General features: G+C 36.1%; 1 protein-coding gene across 2 annotated transcripts; it reads right to left on the reverse strand.

The window, feature by feature from the left end:
• Positions 1-7: 7 nt before the first annotated feature.
• Positions 8-21,975, reverse strand: LOC148948545 (modifier of protein aggregation 4). Of its 2 annotated transcripts, none has more exons than XM_089093981.1 (2): positions 21,742-21,975; positions 8-474 (listed from the first exon to the last, which is right to left on the reverse strand). In XM_089093981.1, the coding sequence occupies exons 1-2, from the start codon at positions 21,899-21,901 to the stop codon at positions 278-280; spliced, it is 357 nt and encodes a 118-aa protein (XP_088950107.1). In that variant the 5' UTR covers positions 21,902-21,975; the 3' UTR covers positions 8-277. The 2 variants fall into 2 exon arrangements, with proteins under 2 accessions (XP_088950107.1, XP_088950108.1); XM_089093982.1 differs by lacking the exon at positions 21,742-21,975 and adding an exon at positions 17,697-17,789.
• Positions 21,976-22,863: the final 888 nt, after the last annotated feature.

Consider the following 22,863-nt stretch of genomic DNA (forward strand, 5'->3'; position numbering starts at 1 on the left):
GCATAAATAACTTAAATTTTGTATTGAAAAATATATGAGGAGCACAATGTAAGTGTAAACTAATGCACATTAAAAAGAAACTGAGAGATAAGCAATAAAATCATAAGTATCCTACACAGCCCAGCAGGATTTCGATACGAAATACTTGGCAATGATATAGCACAGACACACAATTCCTGCAAAGTCAATAGAAATGAACATTTGTTTTTCTTTTTTGATTAGCCATCATTCCAAACAGATATTGAGAAGCATCTTATACATAAAAATTAGACCACTACTACTTTTTATTAGCTTCCTGAGCCAACTTTTCTGCTGCCTTTAGCTGTTTTAGTCTCATCATTTCTGCATCCCTGGCTTTTCTTTGTTCAAATGTAAGACCAACATTACTCTCTTTGTTAGATGAACCTTTTTTCTTCTTTTCTTCTTGTTGCTTTTTCAAGTTTTTCTCTCTTGCAAGATCTCTCTGATTTCCACCTAAAACAGATATATATATATATATATCCATTTAAAATATTATTTTACAGCAAATGATTTATAATTGTCTTTTCTTTATTATAAAGGTTTCCCCTTCTATGTAAAAGATTGGCTACATATGTAATAATAAGTGAGCACAGGTCAAATACTAGTTAATGGGAGAGGGAGGGTAGAGTTTCCCTACTTGCAAGTAAATTCGACTAGGAACACTATTTCTGAACTAACTTTGCTACTGTCTCGAAAAATTGTGCTTATATGTTGTCTAAACATGAATGCAAACACATACAAGCATAACTGTGGAAAATATCCCTAGTATTAACAATTAACTGACAGCTTACATAGGGGGGGGGGGATACCTCTTCTGCAGGATATTTTTAGATTTTTTTGTTTGTATTTTTTAACCCATCCTATAGAAAAACATCTATAGCCCCTTTTGATAGTTAGGCCAGTATTCACATATAAACAACAGTGACAGAACTTGGTTCAAGCCTAAACAAACTTTCATTAATGGTCAATTCACAGAAAAAAAAAGAATAAAAAAGACCCAGACTATGAGTAATTTTTAAGGACAATATATACTTGAATATTTAGCAAATGAGGCTATGTTGAAAACAAACGCTACCCTTATACACAAAAAGAACTATCATCCTCATGCAAGAAAGTAATCAATATACCCCAGCCCTCGAAAGAGATATCAGAGAAGAGCCCCTTAGAATAAGCAGACATCAGCTTTTCAGCCTATTCCTCTTGTTTGCTCATTGAGCATAAAAATGACAAATTTACACTGAAAACATTTTCTACTTGAACAATGAAGGAGAATCCACACACACCCCCCAAACACAAAAGTTCTCAAGACTCCCATCCCCCAAAAAATTCAGAGAAAAGGACATCAAAACATCTTGGCATGCCTATTTTTTTTACATCCTTGTTAGGTTTTCAAATCCAAGTCCAAGAGACCCCTCCTCTCTTCTGAGTGCAGACTATCAAGAGAGACAGAGAGGGAGGTAGATAGGCAAGTTCTACAAAAGGGTTAAATTTTAAGTGAGTAAAACTTGCAGATTTATATCTTCACAGTAAATTTGGTTTATAATACATAAAAAAAAGTTTTGGAGCATGTGCCAACCTTGGCCATTTTTAAAAAATTTTAATGGCTTCAGTTTCGTTCTAATAAACAAACATTACAGGCTGTGGTTTCCTCACACATTCCTCAAAACTTTTATTCAGCTAACAATGAAAAAATAATGATGACTATCCACTACAGACTTAAAAAAAAGTAATTGACTTTAGAGGGTTTTTAATGAGAAGTTAGCATCCATATATATTGATGAGAAGGTTAGTATTGGGGTAAACAGCCACTAGCTGGTCAGCCAATAATTCAATTAGTTCTGGCAATCTGACAGAACTCAAAAGGCTCCTAAACTGCTTCCTACAGAAGAAAGTTTCAAGGAAGTCCATCTGCAAGCTATTCAATTTTCAGCAGCTTTTTTGTCATTGTTACTTTTTTTTCTAGCCTGCTATTTTTTCTGCCAATTTAGCAGAAAACACAAACTGATTTTTTTAAGCAGTTTAGCAATAACATAAATAATACTAAGAGTAAGTAGAATCTCAAAAACAATTCTGGAAAATGTTGCACACTAATGAACAAAATCTAGTCCTTTCCAAATTCTAACTTTAACCTAGAACTCAAAATAATATTATATGAGAAGTTTATCAAAGTACAGGGGTGTATAAAATATCATTAGTACAAGAGGATTAATCTTGATATATATGCTGCCATAATTATTCATGCAATGAAAAGTGGGAAGTTACCCTCTGACTTAGTTGATAAAGTGAAAAAGGGTACTTGTACGTTTGGCTGGAGTCATGCTCCCAGCTTAAGTGCAGCTAAAAGTTGTTTGCAAATGTGGTAGTTTTGCATGATTGTGGTAGGCCAAAATCTGGTGTTCTGTTTCAGCTTTTTAGAAAGACAAAAAAGAGGAATATACCAGGTGTGTCAGTGACCTTAAAATTAATGAATCTGAGTATGTTTCTGTTGAGGTTCCTATAAATCTGGACTTGATGTGGGAAAAGTATAGAAAAGATTAGAGTGGTTGCATTTAAGCAAGTTTTGGTATTTATGATGATCAACAGCATTCTGCTGGGTTTGGATCCAGTGATTTGAATCTGGGAACTGAAAATATAGGCTTGACTTTCTTTTGCATAAGTGTAGCATACTTATTGTTTCCAAAAGTAACATCATGACTGTAATCTGGCTTTTGAAGTGTGGTAAAACCACTCGTTTAGATGGTACCACACCCCACCACCTTCAAAACACAAGTGCAAAACTAATTAAGCATCTAACCTTTTATTACACATGTGAATTGATACAACTTGAGTACCTAATTTATTTTTTTCTGAAGTTGTTACAAATATAAAAAAAAAGGCAAAAACGTTAATTCTTGTGGTAGTTACCACACTATTATTGTTTCTAGTATTTTAAGTAAGGTTCTGAAGTGTTTACCCAACCTATATTGATATTAAATATTAAAAAAAATTTTCAACTGAAAGTAGGTATTGATGAGGGGGCAATCCCCTCGTCAACTGAATAATTTCTGTTTATTTTAGGTTTTAATGTTGCTCCTTACTTTCAGTTGAAAAAAATCAGTTTTTTTCATTTCTAATCGTTTTTCAAATAATGACAGGAAATCCAATTTCCCTCCATGGAGAATTCCTCCAAGTAAAGCTTCTCCCATGTAAAATATCCCCACCCCCCGAAAAAAGTCCCCCAGACAAACCCATCCCTTACATAAATTTCCCCAGAAAATTTCTTGCAGACAAATTCCACCTGAAAAGTTCTCCTCAGCATAATTTTATCTGAAAAATACCTTGGAAAACTTCTCCCAGAAATCCCCTACACCCTCTTTGGAAAGTTGATCCTGCAGAAAATTCCCCCATGGAGAATTTCTCTTGCTGATTTCCCCCATGGAGAGTTCCTCTAACAGGAATCCCCCCTGAAAAATCCTTCAGACAAATCCAACCCCGCTGAACATGTAAAATTGAGTCAGGGAAGATAAAGTAAGACAAATAAAAATTTCCATGCCAGTTAAACTAAACTTGTCACACTAAAGTACAGTTATAGTAAGTGCAAACTCACTAAGTTGTATTGTTACCTGGCTCTGTCCCATGCACTGTATATTTTACCACAATGAGATTTTCTGTCTAAAAAAGCAGTTGAAGGCTTGCTTGGGGTCTTGCTATTGTCTGGAGTTCTTATGGGAATAGCTTTATTTTGCAAAAATAATCTGTTCCTAACCCTTTAGATGTAGTGAATTATGTTCAATGTGGGTAATATGAATCTGATATTTTTCCCTCCTGCTATTTAGCATTATTTATAAGCTGTTTGATTTTTTTTAGAGGTGGATCTTCTTCTATTTAACAGCAAGCAGGCTTTTCAGTAAAAGTATTTAGCCCTTTTCCTTTTGCTTCACTCTGTGGGCTACAGAGCTACTGGCTTGATTGCCTCATATTTATTAGATATATTCAGATATCTTTCAGCAGATCTTTCGACTCTAGGAGTTCAAATATCAGTTGATAGATGTCGATTTCTATGCTCTGTGTGCAGGAATAGTTGGCTAGGCTCTTGGCTGATAGTGGGATTTTGTGGTGTTTGAAGTATTTTAACAGTTTACAAATCAATGTATTTTGTGCAGACGTCATAATATTACATTCAAATAGTCAATGGTAAATTTTTTCATTATTCATATTACAATTACTGAAAATAGTGGACAGGGGAATTGAACCAATTGAATTAGAAAGATTATATGAGAATGAAAGGAAATTTAGTCCATTTGTTCCAGAACGAATTCTATGATAAATTTTAGAAAGATACTTATTGGGAAAGGGGGAAAGGATAGGATTAATCTTATTAAAATTAATATCTGATAGCCTCCATTGGTAAATATCTCTAATTGGGAATGGTCTCCCACTTGGCTGGTCAATATTTATAGGATTTTTTGCTATTTCATCAACCTGATGATTACCACTTATGCCAGAGTGGCTAGGGATGTACTGAAAGTAAGTTTTTATGCCACTTGAAGCAAGGTTATCAATAATACTGAGACAAAGATAAGTGTCAATGTCCATCTTATATTGAGGAGCTGAGGCCAGCAACTCAAGGCTTGATAAAGAGTCGGAATAGATGATAATATTATTCGAATTTTCAATCAAAGATTGGTTTTGCTTAAGGTGTTCTAATGCCATGATTATGACATTTAACTCAGCAGACTTTATAGATAAATTATTAAATAATCTCTCGCCCATTGCAATTTTCAGGTGAGGAAGGAAAACACTACTTGCAACCTTCTCATTCATTTTTGACCCATCAACAAATATTTGGAAGTGATTTTTATAGGTAATTGTATTAAGTTCTGCAAATTTTTTCTGGACAAAAGCAATGGGGGTTAAATCTTTATTCCATTTTGAAAATTCAGTATTTATTATGGGAAATGACCAATTCCATGGAGGGGATTGGGGGGAAAGTAGGTGCAATAGACTGCTGGTACAGGGAACTTCTTTTGAATATTGGCATACTCATCTGCAATACCTCTATACATGGCTGGATTTCTTAACCAATTATGTAATGTGTGTGAGCTATTTGATTCAATTTTTGTAAGATGTTTTATCAAGAGAAAGCTACGTCTCTCCCTTATTGTTGTTAATCCACTCTCCATAAGCAGAAACTTGGTGCTTGTGGGTTGCCTAAGACCAAATATGAGACGTATTATATCATTTTGTGTTGTTTCGATTTTTTGCATCTGGGTCTTTGCACATGCACCATAGACGATGAGCCCATAGTCAATATGGGTTCTTATATGTGATTTATAAAACTGGAGTAAGGTTTTCTCTTTACAACCCCAGGGTGTGGAAAGAAGTCTTTTTAGTATATTTGCTTTTCTATAGCATTTTTTTTATTGTGTTTGAAATGTGGAGGTGGAAATTAAGTTTTTGGTCAAGCATGAGACCTCGGTAATTAATATTATTATCTTCTGGAATAGTTGTTTTATTTAGAGTTAGTTTTGCATTAACATGGTTTCGCTTCCGGTGAAATTGGATTATTTTTGACTTGGTGGGTGCAATGGGTAAATCTGAATGTTGAGAGAATTTTTCAAACTGGAAAAGTGATTTTGGTAGATTTGACTGTGCTATCTCAAAGGTGTTGCCAGATGACCATAGCACCAGATCATCAGTATATTGTAGATTTGTGTGGGGTAGGTTCATGTCCCAGAGATATAGGGCAAATAGGAGGCAACTGAGGACTGCTCCCTGAGGTAGGCCTTTGGATATTGTTTTTTGGGGTGAAGAGGCTGAACCAACACAAACAATTAAACTTCGCACTTCTATGAAGGATTTAATAAAAGATACTAGCTTAGGGGGTACTTCAAGGTTTGCAAGTTTATTTAAAAGGATTAGGTGGTTCACATTGTCATATGCCCCTTCAAAATATAGGAAAGCTGCCGCTATGAGATTATTTTTTGAGAGATTCATTTATTGCATTTGTTAGCAAAATAAAAGCATCTGTTGAAGAGTGGTTTTTCCTGAATCCAGTTTGAGTGTGTGGGATCATATTATTTTTTTTAACAAACCAGAGGAGTCTGTGATAAATCCTTTTCTCCATTATTTTCCCCATCTCAGGTGTAATCATTATGGTCCTATAAGACTCAGGGTTATCTTTTGGTTTATTTTTCTTTACGATTGGTAGGAGGGACGAACATTTCCATATATTGGGGAACCTAGAAGATGCCCAAGCGTGATTATAACAATTTATCAGTTCTTGTTTGTATGAAGGTGTAAGATTCTTTATCCATGTAGGGTGAATATTGTCATAGCTGCTGCTAGTTTTGGTCCTAATCTGATGTATTGCACTATTCAATTCCTGGATTGAAAATGGATTGGTTATGTACTCGGATCCTGTGCGTGGTTGGTAGCTTGGGTTCATGGGAATTGTGGACAGTTTACTTTGATGTTAGCTTATTAACAAAAAGAGTTGCAAATAGGTTAGCTTTTCCATTATCATTGTCATAATGGGTATTATTATGTAAAAGCTCATACAGGAGTGGGTTGGGGGAAGTCTTTTTCCCACAGATATGGCTTATGACTTTATGTATAATTGGCTCATGCGTTTCTCTGGAGAGATTATTTGCAAAATTATTCCAGTATTTATATTTAGCATCTATTATAGTCCTTTTTAGATTAGATTCTGCTTGTACTTTTTTTTAAATATGTAGTAGGTGATGATTTTCTTATGAATTCTGTCCTAGCTGCCTTTTTTATCCTCCATTTATTTAGGCACTCATTTGTCCACCATGCTTTAGGAATTTGTTTAGTGAATGTTTTCTTTGGTGTTGTCCTGTGGATAGCATGATTAGCTGTATTTATTAGTAAAGATGTCAAGGCTTCAGCATGTGTGTCAACTGTTGCGTTAGAATTGCATGAACTTTGGGTGAAACTTGTAATTTCATCATTTAGCTTATTTTGGAACATAGACAAATCTGCTTTAGTGTTGATATATTTGGAGGTATGAGATAAAGTTTCAGCAGGTTCATTTAGAGAGCAAACTATAGCAAAGTGGTCAGTACATAGACTATCAATTTTATTTATGTAAATTTTGTCCAAAAAATTTAATGACACCATTTGTAGGTCAATTGTGGAGAATCTGCCACTTTCGGGGTTGAAATAGGTGTTCAGGTTTGGAGGGGTAGCAACAGCTAATTCATTATAATTTCAAGTCATATGCTCAATGAATTTACCAGCTTTATTTGCTGGTTTATTCCCCCACAAAAGGCTGTGGGCATTGAAATCACCACAAATAATGATATTTTTTAACATATTAGAATTATTTATATAATTAAAGAAATCCTTGGCATCTGTAGTTTGGCCATTAGGGTTATAAAAGCTTATTATGTAGGTTTTTTAATTATTCAGCCAAACACTGATACCAATAACATCAATATCATTTGCAAAATCTGGAAAATTGATGCCACAAAATTTTATATTATTATTAACTAATAAAGCTACCCCACGTCCTTTTCTCTCTGAAAATCTATCCTTTCTCAGGATAGTATATCCTAGAGACTTAATTTGTTGATTTTGGGTTAAATGAGTTTTCTGGAGGCAAGCAATATTAATGGAATTATTATTCATAAATGATATTAGTTCATTTAGCTTATTTTCAGTGAGTGATCTTACATTCCATTGGAGTATTGATATATGTTGTGTTGTTGATTTGTTCTTCATATGACTGTGTATCAATTTTCAGATTTGTTAAAAGTAAAGCAAGATATTTTTTTGATTGAATGATAATATCATATGTGATGTAGATTTTTGAAAATTATGAAATGATTTTTGTTTTCTGTAGTTTATGTATGTTCATGGCCTGAACTGCATTACAGTTTAGAATGAATAAGCATATATTTAGGGATTGCATTTGTGGTTGTGCATCCTGTTTGTTGGTTAAGGGATTGATTCCTGGTAGTGTTTCTGGTTTGTTTCTTCTTGGGAGGGGGGGCCAGGCTGACCTCATCTCACCAGACAAGGAGGCTTGTTGGCTTGGTGATTCCTTCTGATAGGGATTGGAGCTTGGGGGCTTAGACGATGGTGTTTTATATGGGTTGCTTGATGCATATGGGGCGTTTGACTTGGGGGTTTTAGTTGGTTTCATTGCAGGATTTATTTGGTACTGTTGGGCAGCATGTGCTTCCATTGCTGCAAAGGGGTATGGGAAGGCCTTCTCTAGTGATATTTGGAGCGTTCGAGCTCTTTTCTTGTATGCAGGGCATAATGATTTATTTGTAGATTCATGTGGGCCTTTGCAATTGAAGCATGTAGACTGAGTGTTGTTGCAAGTTGTCAACTCTTTAGGATGGAAAGATTTACAATTACTACACTCTTGGAGAATTTCATTGCATTTGTTTGTCGTTTGTCCCAGTTTGAAACACTTCTGACACTGAATAGGCTTAGGTTTGTATTCCTTGTGTGGTTTGGTTTACCCAAATTGGAACAATTTGTCTGGGACATCAATTTTATCCTTCAGTACGAATAAGAAGGATCTACTAGTTCTTAGGCCATCAGAGTTAGATTTTACAAGTTGGGTAACATCCTCAACTGGGATTATGTTTCCAGCCCTATCTGAGAGGCCTTCTTTTAACTCCTGAGTAGATATCTCTGGGGGAACACTATAAACTACAATTTTTGTTGGTGATTGTTTTGGGTTCCAATTAGATGCAATAATTGGGGTATTCAGAAGGGATTTTAGGTTAATTATTGTATCTGCTGATTTCTGATCTTCTGCAGCTATTAGCAAAGATCCATCACGGTTAATGTTAAGAGAGAACATTGATTTTAGCAATTTAAAAATTGCAACTCTTATTGCAGTGATCAGTTTTATTTCAAAGGGGGTAGTGGGAGTACTTTTAAGGTAAATTCCTAAGTTTTTGGAGGGGGGATCCATGGCAGGGAGAGGGAAAATGCTTTTAATTGGAGAGATTTTTTTTTTTTTTTTAGAGCTTCTAGAAGGGACCTCTTGAAACCCATTATCATCATTTTTGTTTGCATTAGGATCAACAGTTATCATTGTCCTATTCTCCGAATTGGAGGTATCATTAGAACTTTCAGATAATCTGCTTGACGTGTCAGGTTGGGTATATTTCACTATAGAATTTGATTTGTGATGTGGGGGGACTTTTTTTTTTTGGAGGACTTCTAAACATTGCCTATTGGAAAAATATTTAAACACAAATATAAAACTAAAACAAGAAGTGAAAATAGATGATATCAAACCGTCTGCACTATACTAAGGGGAGAATAAACACCACAGTATAGCCCTGAGGATGACTTGAGCAGGATAGGTTTGGTACAACTGCTGATTAGAAGCGATAATAATCACAAGAAAATATATTTCGATTTTCTTATAAGGTTGCTGTTGCTGTTGTTGATTTTTTCTTTTTCCTTGATCTGCTTCTTCTTGTATGTCTTTTGATGCGTAAAAATACTCTTATCTTTTCATTTGACCAGTGTCAACCTATACAAGCTTGCTTCAATGGCAAGTTAACCAGTGAGTGCAGCCTGAAGAGTCATGACCATGAAAAAAAAACTGTAAAAAAAAAAATATATATATATATATTTGTTGCTCTTCTTTTGACTCATGGCTCTTCAGGGATGATTTAGGAAGGAGATTGACATAAAATTGTCAATACAAAAATGCCTCTTTTTTAGCATGTCACCTTTTGAAGAGCAGCTACTCTGCAAATTTACAAAAATGGAAGACTTGGTTCAGACTGAGGTAAGACTTGGACCTATATCATATATTACCTCTTTAGTTAATTTTCTTTAACTTATTGAAAAGTGATGAGTCTTTGTACAGGTTTGCCTGTAACATTTATTTAGAATATATACCTGCCTTATTTATTATTTTGATTAAAAATTAATAAACTAGATTTTATTGACTTAATTTTGATTAAAGAAGAAATCAAAGACAATAAAGGAAGGAGAGGCAAATGCTATCAAGTGCAGAGCTTAAGTTAGCCTAGCCTAGGTTATGAAGGAAATTTCAGCAAAGAAATGATAAAACATGAATAGACCTTTACAAAAATGCCCACCCAAGTAAAGAGCAATGTGGGCAGAATGTTTTATTTATTTATTTCTTTTTTTTTTTTTTTGACAAGGGCACTTTGTATCAAAGGAGTTGTCGTAGAAACTTCGAAAAGGGTTAATTTGATTGGAAATTGGAAGGGCCTGTGCCCTTTTTAATAGTCAAAAGTGATTGGAGGGCAACTAACACCCCTTCCACTCCCACCATTTCCCCAAACACATCCAATCAAAATTTTGAGATAGCCATTTTGTTCAACGTAGTTGAAAGGTCCGGATATTATGGATTTCAGGATGACCCCCCCCACTCCTCAGGGCAAGGGTTGTAAGGTATGCCCTGGGGCATATAAGTTTTATATAGAAAGGGTGATTGCATAAACTTCAGAAGGGGCTAATTGGATTGCTAATCAAAAGTTTAGTGCCATTTTTGATATTCAGAGTGATCAAAGGGTGGATACCCCCGCATTCCTTGTATTTTCCCAAAATACATCTGATAGAAATTTTGAGATGACTATTTGTTGTCGTAGAAACTTGGAAAACGGCTCATTTGATTGGCTAGTCAAAAGTGATTGGTGGGCAACAAACCCCCCTCCCATGCTCACCATTTCCCCAAACACATCCAATAAAAATTTTGAAACAGCCATTTTCTCCAACATACTTGATAGGTCCAGAGAATATGTATTTGATGATAACAACCCCCCCCCCCCCCACAGCCCCCAGGGCAAGGGTTTTAAATTATACCCTGGGTGCATTTAAAGTTTATATTTAAAGGGTGGTCATATAAACTTTGGAGGGGGCTCATTGGATTTGTAATCAAAATTCCTAGTGTTCCCTTTTTAAGATTCAGAGTGATCAGAGGGTGGATATCCCCCTCCACACCTTTTATTTTCCTGAAGTGCTTCTGATAGAAATCTTGAGATGGCCATTGGTTGTTTTAGAAACTTCGAAAAGAGTTCATTCGATTGGAAGTTGAAGAGGCTAGTGCCCTTTTAAAGTCGAAAGTGATTGCAGGGCAACTAACTCCCCTTCCATACCCACCATTTCCTCAAACACATCCAATCAAAATTTTGAGATAGCCATTTTCTTCAATGTAGTTGAAACTTGAAAGGTCCAGAAATTATGTCTTTCAGGTTGACAACCCCCCTACAATCCACAGGGCAAGGGTTGTAAGATATGCCCTGGGGGCATATAAGGTATATATAAATAAAAGTTCAAATAGGGATAAAATCCTTTTAATAGACAGTGATGATGATAACAGTGATAGAAATTCACAAAAATACCAGATATTTTGGTCACATATACAGAATATCTGGTATTTTTGTGAATTTCTATCACTGTTATCATCATCACTGTCTATTAGATTAGAAAATTCAGCATTGCTGATCCCATTATAGCTGTGGAAAAGCAAACTCGTGCTTATAATTCCCGTTTAATGAAGTTGAATCATCCCTGGTCGTCAGTATTGGCCAATTAGTTAAGATGTATTTGTTGTGTTTTGTTTTTTTTTAAGTGTTTGTTTTCGTGCTTAGTGTAATTGTTGCAGTTTTTAAACTGACTGATGATTTAGTCTCTTTTCGTATGAGTCCAATTTAAGTGACGCTGGTTATTCTCAATTTTGGTGTCAATTTTTTTTTTGATAATATATTGCGTATATTACTAATAATAGAGTTGTTTATTAATTATTGGTTTTTTTAAGCATATTGTTTTAAGTAAAGTTGTAAAAGGATCCGTGATTTAATGATTTCCTTGTTTCTGTTATTTATGTATATCGGAGTAAATGAATCATTTGTTGAGAGTGATCTGAGTTCAAGACCAGCGGGCGCAAGTGTCTTTTAACTGTTTTTACCATTTCTTGTCATATTTACACTAGTTAATATGATTATCTACTGTATATCTTTTTTAATTCACTTTTGAATGTTTGGGTTTTTTTTTTTTTTTTAACAATTATGGCTTGATGCAATGATGTTCATATTATTTATGTTTGTTCAGTATTTAGGAGCCTAAAAAAAAGAAAAGAAACATGTTGCATACCTACAGAGCAGTGTATAATTGTGTTTTTCTTTCTCGTTTTGTGTAATTTGTTCTAAGTGCTGATTTAGATCTTAGCAGGGTTCAGACAGGTCGGTTCATTTCAAATTATAGGCTCTGTCCTATTTTTATAAGATATCCGGGGCCCAAATATAGGATTTGGAAGTCCTCAGGATCAGATATGTGGTAGATGGCATGGGATGCCTGGTCACATAAATTCGTCATTTCCCGAGTTTTTGCATTCATTTATTTTTTTTTTTTTTTATTTCAAATACAAACTGCACAAATAGTAAAAAACAGTAAAAAATCAGATACACATACTGTGTCAACGATTGACTGATAAAGGTAAAGTATTTGGAATCGCTCTTGCTGCTTCTTGGGCATCAATTTCGAAATGAGGTCAGTTTTTCTATTTGCAAGAGACTGCTCCATTCTCGCAGATTCCACCATCTGCTCTCTTTCACTTGTTCTGGACTTCACAGCTCCTTTGAGCAACGACACAGCTTGGACAATGTCTATGGAACTCTTGGACTCTGCAGCCTTTTTCATTCTGTCGGTTGCTTCCTCAAGTAGAGTATCTGCTACTGTTCTCTTTTCTTGCTCTGATGCTCCAAGTTTTTTCCTTTTGCTTTCCAGGTCTTCTATTTCTTTCTTTTTGTTGTGGACCTCCTGCAACTTCCGCTTGCTGTCCTCTTCAAAAGCTGCTTTCTCCTTCTCAGATACCTCTTCTTTTTCTTTTTATCCAGATATTGTTGATACAGAGACTGTGCGGAATGTGCAAGATTCAACAGCTCTTTTGTAATAACAAACTGTTCTGGTTTTCCTCCATAAAGCCTCAACATATCATATACCATGAGTCTCCCATCCAGAACGCGTTCAGACATCAAGGCCTGGTCTTCACCGAGAATCCTACCAGAACGCGAGAACCCACGCTCAACATCTGCGCTGCCATGCAACAATGTCAGCACTGTTTTGATAAGCTTCGTAAGTTCTGGGTACTTGCTGTCCCTGCGCTCATTCACCAGTCCAAAATAATGACTCCAAAAATGATCTATCCGAGTAATGTCCTCACGGGGTTCAGTTTCCATTCACAAAAGCAGCCACTCGGCCTGGGCAACGTCTGAGCTTACTCCAATCGCAATCTTGCATGCCACAACCACTATGTCTGCAATGCTTCTTGAATCCTTCATGTTGATTGAACTCAAACAGCGTAAAGCCTCTAGAAAACCATCCTTTTCCAGAGGAAATTTGTTCAAAACATGGCAAATAACCACACATTGACATAGAAAATGGCCTTGTCTTTCAGTGTTGCTTTCTCACCAAAAGCTTGTTCCACATTTTCTGAAACTATGGGCGAATCTGCAAATTTTTCAGCAAGGTTCAACATTTCTGGTGAGAAATTTTCAGTCTTGGTCACAAAACCTGGAGTAAAGACCCGTCCACACAGCGCGACAACTAGTCTTTTAATCTCTGAGTGCAGAACATGAATGAGAGGCTCTTCTTTCTGGAACAGTTGGGTGAAACTCATGAACAGTTCTGCTGAGGCTAGAACAAACTCAAGTTGTGCCTTCATTGTGACACTTTTGATACAAGCCACAATCTTCAGAAATTTTGAAGTGGACAGAAGATTCTTCAGTTTTTTCTCTCTCGGCACAAAGTTCAGGAAGTACTCTATGATTGCCGGCCACTGCTGCATGATTCTAGCGAGGGCCTGTCCAATCGTCAGCCAGCGGCTTGGGACATGCTTTGTGAAAGCATTCTCTGGCACTCCCACTTTCTTTTGGCACTTTCAATAGTTGTCCCAATGTGCAGGCGAGCTGTCAAAAAATGAATGCACAAGAATAACAAAGTCAGAACTTTCTTCTCCAAACACCTGAAGACCTTTCAAGAAAGTGTTATGAATTATATGGATATTGCAAGTACCAATGTTCAACATTCCCTTTCCCATCACTTTCTTTTTTTCGGTATTGAACTTGTTCCAAACGCTTTTGTTGACGTTTGGTCTGTCATTTCCAAGCCTGATCAGTCTTTCAAGTGGCAGCTGATTCTGCTCAATGGCTGACATAATCTTCCTATACAGGTCATCACTTGTCGTGTGGCCCATAAAACTTGTGCATAAATGTCTGCTCTGAATTTCGCTTCCGTATGAGGACCAATATCAAACACACATCTGTAACTCTTTCATACCAGTGTTGTTGGTTGTCTCATCATATTCTAGTACAAAATATGACTGAATGTCCTTCACAAGCATTTGCTTACAGTAAGGATGCAGCACATTGGTGATCAGATACGTGAGTTTCTTCACCCATAGAGACATTCCATTGGGGATCTTACCGGGGAACATTGCATGGAAGGTTGAGACAATATGGTCTGAAGAGTTAGCAGACATGGAACTCTGTACAATCTGAAATGTCCATATTAACTCAGCTTTATAAGCGGCATCACGCTCACAAAACATGTTTGTACCAACTAGTGGTTTATCCTTGGTTGTTTCATTAAATCGAGATTGTCCGGTCAGGTGAAGCTGTAGTGGATGTAGTTGAGCAGTAACTGCGGCTTTGTGTTCTGCAGATTCTACATGTTGGTTTAGCTGAGCAACCCCAGCTGTGCAACCAAGATTTTTCAAGCAGAGTTTGCAAAAGAACAAGTACTGGTTGTTCCCAGTCATACACCATTCGCCAATCTTTCTACCGCTGCAATCCGTCTTAGCAAGCCATGAACTATTAAACTTGGTAGGCCCCATACTTAATTACCAAGCATCACCTACAAAATAGCATCCCATGATTAAAAGGACATAAAAAGAAAAAATGTGGATATGTCCGAAACTGGGCCATATTTGCATCAGCCTTTTATAGTGTTCAGCCAGGAAACGCATAAGTCGCAAGAACTCACAGTCTCATTAAGCAGAGACTGCTAGGCTATATACTGATCTTTGCTCATTTCAGACAGACCCAACATGACAAAAAACAAAACATAGGCTACTAAATCAACACAACAGCATAGACCAGGCAGAAGCAGCTTACTAATCCCAACACAAAGCATTAGTTAAGTTCAAACAGCTCAACAGTTGTAATTAATTATTGATCTACACCAAAAGACAGCACAGTCTACAATCAGAGTCAAAAGCAAAGAAAACCACATCTTGGCTTACTTAACGAGCAGTGAAAATTGCAAATCATGAGCAATGTTCTTGGTGCTCTTCAGCCAAAAATATAGGAATAATAGGATTTTAGCCAAAATATAGGCATTTCATAGGAGTGCATTAAAATATAGGAATTTATTGGAATTTATAGGTGAGTCCCAACCATGTCTTAGCTCCAGCATTCGTCACTACAAACCACATGTATAATTCCTAAGTTTATGTGCATTGCTTTTTTTTTGTTTTTCTTATTGCTCCGTCTTTTCCTTTTTTGTATGACGGGTTTTCCAATAAATAATAATAATAATAATAATAGTCATGTCACATCACCAGCAAGATGTTCTACAGGAGGCTCATCACTACCTTATCTTGCTGGACATGTGATTTAAGGTATTTTAAGCTTAACAAGTATCTGATTGGCTTGAATATTTACACCATAGGCTATACAACACTCATGATTTCATATATACTGATAGACAATAGCTGAGCCTAATCTTAGCCACACATTTAAAGCTTGAATCTAATCTTAAAAAATGCTGTCTGCTCTCAAATGGATTAAGGTAAGGTAGAAGAATTATAGAAAGCAGACCACACTGAATTCATTATAATAAATACTTAGCCTAACCCCTAAACACCTCTATATATAAATATTTAATTAAAATATACATACACCATAGTTTTCTCACTAAAAAATAAGCAAATCATAACCAACACAGGAAGGGAAACTAGTTTCTGTTAGGTATTTCACAGCATAATTCTTGAGTACATTCTGTAAATTGATTTTTTAAATTTGATTTCTGATGTAAATGAGAGGTAAGTCTAGACTTTACCCCCCCCCCCTAATGCGCAAATACATACCCTGAATTAGTATATATAGGGGTGGGGATAAAATTCATTTCAAACAAAATGATTATTACATTTGGAAAGACCATAAAAAAGCCATTGAGTAGTATGTTTACTTTATTCATAAGTCAATAATATGCCCTGCAAAAAATTTACCATGGAGGTAAAGTTTAAACTTACCTCTCATTTGCATCAAAATACCCCCATTCCCTTAATGTGCAAATATATACCCTGAATTGATATATATATATATATAGGGGTGAGGGTAAAATTCATTTCCAGAAAAGTGATTATTATATTTGTAATGACCATAAAAAAAGGCATTGAGTGGTATCTTTACTTTATTTGTAAGTCAATAATAGCCTATGAACTGCCAAAAATTTGGTAAATTTTTTGTTATTCATTTTATTGACTTACAAATAAAGTAAACATACCACTCAATGCCTTTTTTTATTCTCTTTCCAAATATAATAATCATTTTTGTCAGAAATGAATTTTCCCCCCACCCCTATATATACCAATTCAGGGTATAGCCTATAGGTTATTTGCTTATTAGGGGGGTGGGGGGAGTTTAAACTTAGGCTACCTCTCATTTACATCAGAAATTAAATTTACCCCCCCCCCAATGTGCAAATATATAGCATGAATATTTGGAAAGAATATAGGCCTAGCCTAAAAAGGCATCAAGTGGTATGTTTACTTTATTTGTAAGTCAATAATATGAATAGGTGGGGGTAAATTTTTATTTCTGATGTAAATGAGTGGTAAGTTTAAACTCCCCCCCCCCACCCCACTAATGTGCAAATATATAGCCTACCCTGACTTGGTATATATAGCCTAGGGGTGGGGTAAAATTCATTTCTGACAAAAATAATTATTATATTTGGAAAGAGTATAAAAAAAGGCATTCAGTGGTATGTTTACTTTATTCATAAGTCAATAATATGAACAACAACAAATTTACCCTCATTTGCATAGGAAATAAAATTTACCCTGCCCCCCTAATGTGCAAATATATAGGCCTACCCTGAATTGGTATATACAGGGATAGGGGTAAAATTCATTTGCAACTTAAATGGCTGTTATACTTGAAAAGAGCAGAAAAAAGGCATGCTTTAGCCTGTAGACCCATCCCTGAAAGTTTTATTTTCCTAACCTAACCCCTTTCCAAGATAGCCAAAAGTAGCTGAAGTAGAATTTTACCTTTAGTTTTAATGATTCTACCTTCTCAACAGCTCAATCAGTGCACATTGATAGGCTACTGAAGCATGCCCTCTCAGAACGGCCTAAGCCTAACTTCTTGGTAAATTTTCCCCTTTTTTATAACTTAGTTTGGAAAAAAATGAACAAAACACATTACTTGATGCGTTTTTTACTCTTTCCAAATATGAAAATCGCTTTAGGCACAACAATGCTGAGCCCTTAAAGGGGCCGTACTATGTAACCTTACCTAGGCCTATGATTTAAGGATAAAACATTTGTTGGAACAGCTTCTTTAATTGAGGCTATTAGTATTTGCATTTCAATTAGTTATTGGAGCATGAACTAGATTCGCCTATAATAGATTTTGGACAACTAGAATGAAACTCACGAGCCATTTTGGCTAAAAAGCCTCAGTTGAATTTAAATGTAGCCAAAAATTTTTCAGATCTTTCTAGATTGGTTGCTGGTGAGTCGCTTTACAGAGAGAGCGTTCCCAGCACTGCTGCCGCTTGACCGATACCAAAAACCGGTACCGGTCGATGAAAAAAGCCGTGTTTTTGCGGTATCCTTTCTACCGAAACATAGTATAATCTATGATATATTTTGATACCCGTAATGCAAATACGTTGTCACTAGTTTCAACAAAAACTTACTTTTTAAAAGCAATTAATTCCTTGCTACTAATGGATACTATTCTTTTGTTATTTTTTTAAGCGTTGGATTTTGCTATGGACTTAGAACAAGAAAGGTAGAATAAAATGAATAGAGACATCCCCCAGAAATCCACACCACATAAAAAAGGGATAAGTAGTCCCCATTGATAAATTAATATCTTTTTCCCATTTTATAGCACTCTCACCCGTTCTTCATCGCTAATAGCTCGACCAGACCACCCATTCTCTAGAAAATTGGAAGCAGGATAATCTACTCTTTTCTGTTTTAAACTAGATTAAAAAATTATTTATCAATATTTTTTTCATTTTCGGCGCTTTCTCCAGAAATACTGTGTATAATGTCGTTTTTGTCCCATTTTTCTATTTTTGGATCCTTTGATATACCGGCCTTGAAAACGATAAAATGAGACAAATGTGCCAGTCTACACTTCCAGTCTTCCGCCACATGTTTTTTTTTTTTAATAAAGTAGACAGTTTGATGCACTCCAAAAGACGAGAGACGCTAGATTGAAAAGTGTTTGCTGGCTCAGCAAATATGCCAAACGAGATTTTTGGAGCAGATACTCATTTTCCCCCCTTTTTAGTTTAGACGCTTTGCGCTACAGAAGCAGTTTTTACATAACTTACTTCCTTAAAATATAATTCAAAAAAATTAATGTAAAGAATAATAAAATTTGTACCGATACTTTTCTACAATTTTCAACTTTTCGAGAAAGTATATTATTCACTTGCTTTAGAAAATCCTCAGTATGGTTCGGGTTTTTAATTTCAGCATATCTTTATTCCTTCCCTGGCCCCAAAGCAAAGAAGGTAGTAACACCCTTGTCTACGTAAGTGCCCAAGACATAATTGTTTGAAGCTTTATTTCCTGAACCCGCCCCCCCCCCCCTCAATTTTCCTTATCGAAGCTTGACTCCATCACCGCGACAAACCCTAGTTAAAATGACTGATCGAAATCAAAACTTGAATGTATTTGGAGACATGAGAACTAGGCTTGAAAAGATTACATCTTGCTTCATGTGCACTTACGGGGTTTGTGGTTACCTTAAGGCCATTTTTGTATATCAAAAGTAACTCTTGCAGCTTTTATGGGAGAAATAATGTATAATGACCCTGAGATGTGGCATTTCTGAAAAGGAAAAATAGAAAACGAAATGGCTAGCAAAAGAGCGTTACTATGATCACAACTAGATTTTAATGACAATTATCATATTTAAGATACTAAAACTTTAAAAAGAATCATTCGCATAGGCAGACAAAGGTCATTCGGTATCAGACAGTTTGGTCATGCTCGTCTAACCTACATTGGCCGCACTATACAAAACATTTTCATTCACAGCAGTGCCGGCACTTGAGGCTGCTTTACCGTTCACTTGAAGTTCACGTTTACCATGTCTCAGTTCTAGCCCCCCCCCCTGTCATGGCTTGACCTTCCTTTTTGCTGATAGTCCAGATCACATTCCACTATTAATGTCAACAAAAGAGTTAGCAAATGAATGTGCTGACGTTTTAATGAACTAAGATGATTTTGCTGACGTTTTATTGAACTAAGATGATTTTGCTGACGTTTTTTTGAACTAAGATGATTTGGCATGTCTGTTTTGACTTCCTCTAAAAAACAAAAAAGGCGCTCAGCAATGACATTTGATATTGGTAATGAAAAAAGTATTGTATCAATTTTGAAAGTTTGGAAACATTACTGCTCCAGTTGCAGATTTTAATGTAAGGATATGCCACTAATCCACCACTATGGCAGAATCCTCCAAATTTTCATGATTCAATCCTTCAGATAAAGTTACACTCGATATGAACTGCCATTCCTGGTCCAGCTTTGCCTTATTCCATATGTCAGAGGTATAGTACTAAATAAATTACTGAGGACTTGGAGCTCTTAGCTCGTAACTAGAGGGGTCAGAAAGTAGAGGAAGTAATTTATCTTTTCAAAGGAGTGGAAACGATCTAGAATTGGTTGGATGTTCTCATGTGAGGGATCCTTAATAACAAGAGTCCCAATGCAACGTGTGAGTATCCCGAAACTCGAGAATACGCCTTGTCGAGCTTCCAAATGAAAGCCAACAGGTGGGAGCCAAAGCATGGAATATGTGTTGTTCCACCTGAGTGAAGACTCAGATATATTTATTCCTATATGCATCTTGTCATTTTGCACTGTGTTTAAAGTGTTATTTTTCTTCGACAAACGTTATTTTTCTTCGACAAACCTCTTGATTAAGTGATTTATTCCTGTTGGTGGTGCATTCTCCAATCTAGTTCTGTATGGGAACACCCGTCTTCTTAACATAGTCCGTCCTTCCAACCAACTGACTGAAAATAACAGACTTCCTGATCCATAATTACACTCTAACAGAGCAAGTAAATCTACCAGTAAATTCATTATGATATTACAGAAACTGACACAAACAGTGTTGTTTGGCTATAGACTGATCTATTGTCTAGTCAATATTCACTGAGAAAAGGTTAGTTTTTAGGTTGACAAGAAGCATTTCATGAAAGTGAAATGCCAGAGCCTGTTGAGCAATGTTGGTTGCTTTTATTCTAATCAGACTAGCATGGCTCTGCAAATTCGGCCGTGGCATATGCTTCACGAACTTCAGCAAGTTGTCAGTGACCGAATAGGGTATATCATGTTCAACAAGAAATGAGACAAGCCATGCTTAAATTGTGGTCTCCTTTTCGGTTTTGGAAAAAGTGATGAACAAGGGGCAGAGTCTGAGAAGACGAAGCAATCCATGTATTTTCATTAACCCCTGACAATAAAGGTTACAGATGGGCGACCCAATGGAACCTTGAAACAGCCTAGGCTACAAGAAGGAATAAGCGGTTTATAACCTGCTTCCTCTGGACAGCAGCTCTGTAACTTTTCATTCACATTTAATTTGAATGAATGATATGCAATAAGAAATCAGGTAAAAATTGAAAAATATATAATTTTCTAAATTTTGGAATGCATATTCTAAAGGAAATGAATGTTAGGCTTTATTCAAATACAGTATTAAGTTCTAAACGAAATAACATTTTTATTTCTCAACCAATGCTCTGCATTCCGAATTACACACATATTTACATGAGCTTCTTTTACTGTATACTGTTTAGCCTGTTGGGCTGTAACAGTGAAAAGGTAATGCCCAAAAAAAGCAAGATAGGATAGCACAGGACTACTTATTTACTAAACTTGACTATAGTATTCGCTCTGCTTTGCAGTGTCTGTACACCTTTACCATACTAATAGTTGAAAATTACTTTCATTCTGGCACCTGACTGATATGTAAAATATTTGCTCTTGGAAGCACGCTAATTACTAGTTTGAATTTTCGCGAGTTCCGCAGTAACCTATCCAGCCATATGTCATTAGAAGTAGAGAGAAAACATTTGCCCCTGTTGCCGTGCGGTGACATTAGTTAGGATAAGTTCAGTGATAAAATTTATTTTGATGCATAGATGCTCTTGTTAAAGTCATTTCACGGTATAATTGCGGTATAATCAGAAAAAAATGCGGCATTTCTCACCAAATTGCGGTATTATACCGCAAAATGCGTATAAGTGGCAACACTGGTTTCCAGACTTATAATTTGAATGTACACTTTTCGCCATCTAAAACACCATGGTAGCTAATGGTTCGTTTACACATTGCGGAAATCAATGCGAAAATCCGTCCGTTTCTGTTCGAACTATGGCTAAAATAACGCTGCGTTTTAAGGCAAAGATTTCAAATTATTGCAACAGCATGACCTATGTTCTTACCCTCTTCTGAAAGCTGTTGAGCAATAGAGAGCCAAATGACACCGTTTTTCTTAGTTTTCTTATAGTCTCGGTGCGCAGGATCATAGAAGCTGGGGTAGCCTTGAACCAAAGTTATAAGATCGTGTAGTTTTTGATAATCCATGCTCATGATTTTATTCATTTAAAAATCTTGCCAAGATTCCGTCCTGATTTGTCCAAAACGTTGCGGAAAGCTAGAGATTTTTTTTAGCACGAAAACGGACGGAATTTCCGCACGGATTACTAAATCTGCATGAATTTCCACAATGTGTAAACGAACCATAAAATGGTAATTTTGGCAAAATAGAAGAAAGCGATGCAAAATCACGGTAAAAAAAATATCAAACAGTTCGTGGTAACGAACTGTAAGTAAAGAGCGACCCGGCTCAATAGTAACCAAAACTCTAAAAAACGGAATTTTGATATCAACATATACATCAAAAGAATCAAATTTTTATGCTGATTTCAAATATATAAGTTTCATCAAGGTTAGTCGTACCCATCAAAAGTTACGTGCCTGAGAATATGTACCATATTTTTGAAAAAAGGGGGCAGCACCCCCTAAGAGTCATAGAATCTCAATGAAAATCACACCATCAGATTCAGCGTATCAGAACCCTATTGTAGAAATTTCAAGCTCCTTTCTGCAAAAATGTGGAATTTTGTATTTTTTGCCAGAAGAAAGATCACGAATACCTGTTTATTTGTTTGTTTTTTTTTCCAGAAGTGATTGTATCGACCCAGGGGTCCTAGAATATCGCTAGAGGGCTCATTCAAACGGAAATTAAAAATTCTAGTGCCCTTTTTAAGTCACCAAAAATGGAGGGCAACTAGGCCCCCTCCCACGCTTATTTCTTCCAAAGTCACCCGATCAAAATTTTGAGATAGCCATTCAGTTCAGCATGATTGAAAAATATAATAACTATGTTCTTGAGGATGACTTAATCCCCCAAAGCTCCCGAAGGAAGGGCTGCAAGTTATTAACTTTGCCCAATGTTTACGTATACTATTAGTACTACTAGAGGGAAGTATACAGACGTTTTCAGGCGGAATTTTTTTCTGGTAGTGTGGGTGGGTGGGGGTTACGTGGGAGGTTCTTTCCAC

Source organism: Artemia sp. Qi Xiang Cuo, chromosome 9 (assembly GCF_049724085.1).
Source record: "Artemia sp. Qi Xiang Cuo chromosome 9, ASM4972408v1, whole genome shotgun sequence".
NCBI classification, from domain to species: Eukaryota; Metazoa; Arthropoda; class Branchiopoda; order Anostraca; family Artemiidae; genus Artemia; species Artemia sp. Qi Xiang Cuo.

Bases quoted from the DNA above. Each gene is read 5' to 3' on its own strand.
- LOC148948545 (XM_089093981.1), bottom strand. From the start codon at position 21,901: ATGAATAAAATCATGAGCATGGATTATCAAAAACTACACGATCTTATA. The intron at 475-21,741 runs GTAAGAACATAG...TATCTGTTTTAG, and splicing joins TCAACAGCTTTCAGAAGAGG to GTGGAAATCAGAGAGATCTT.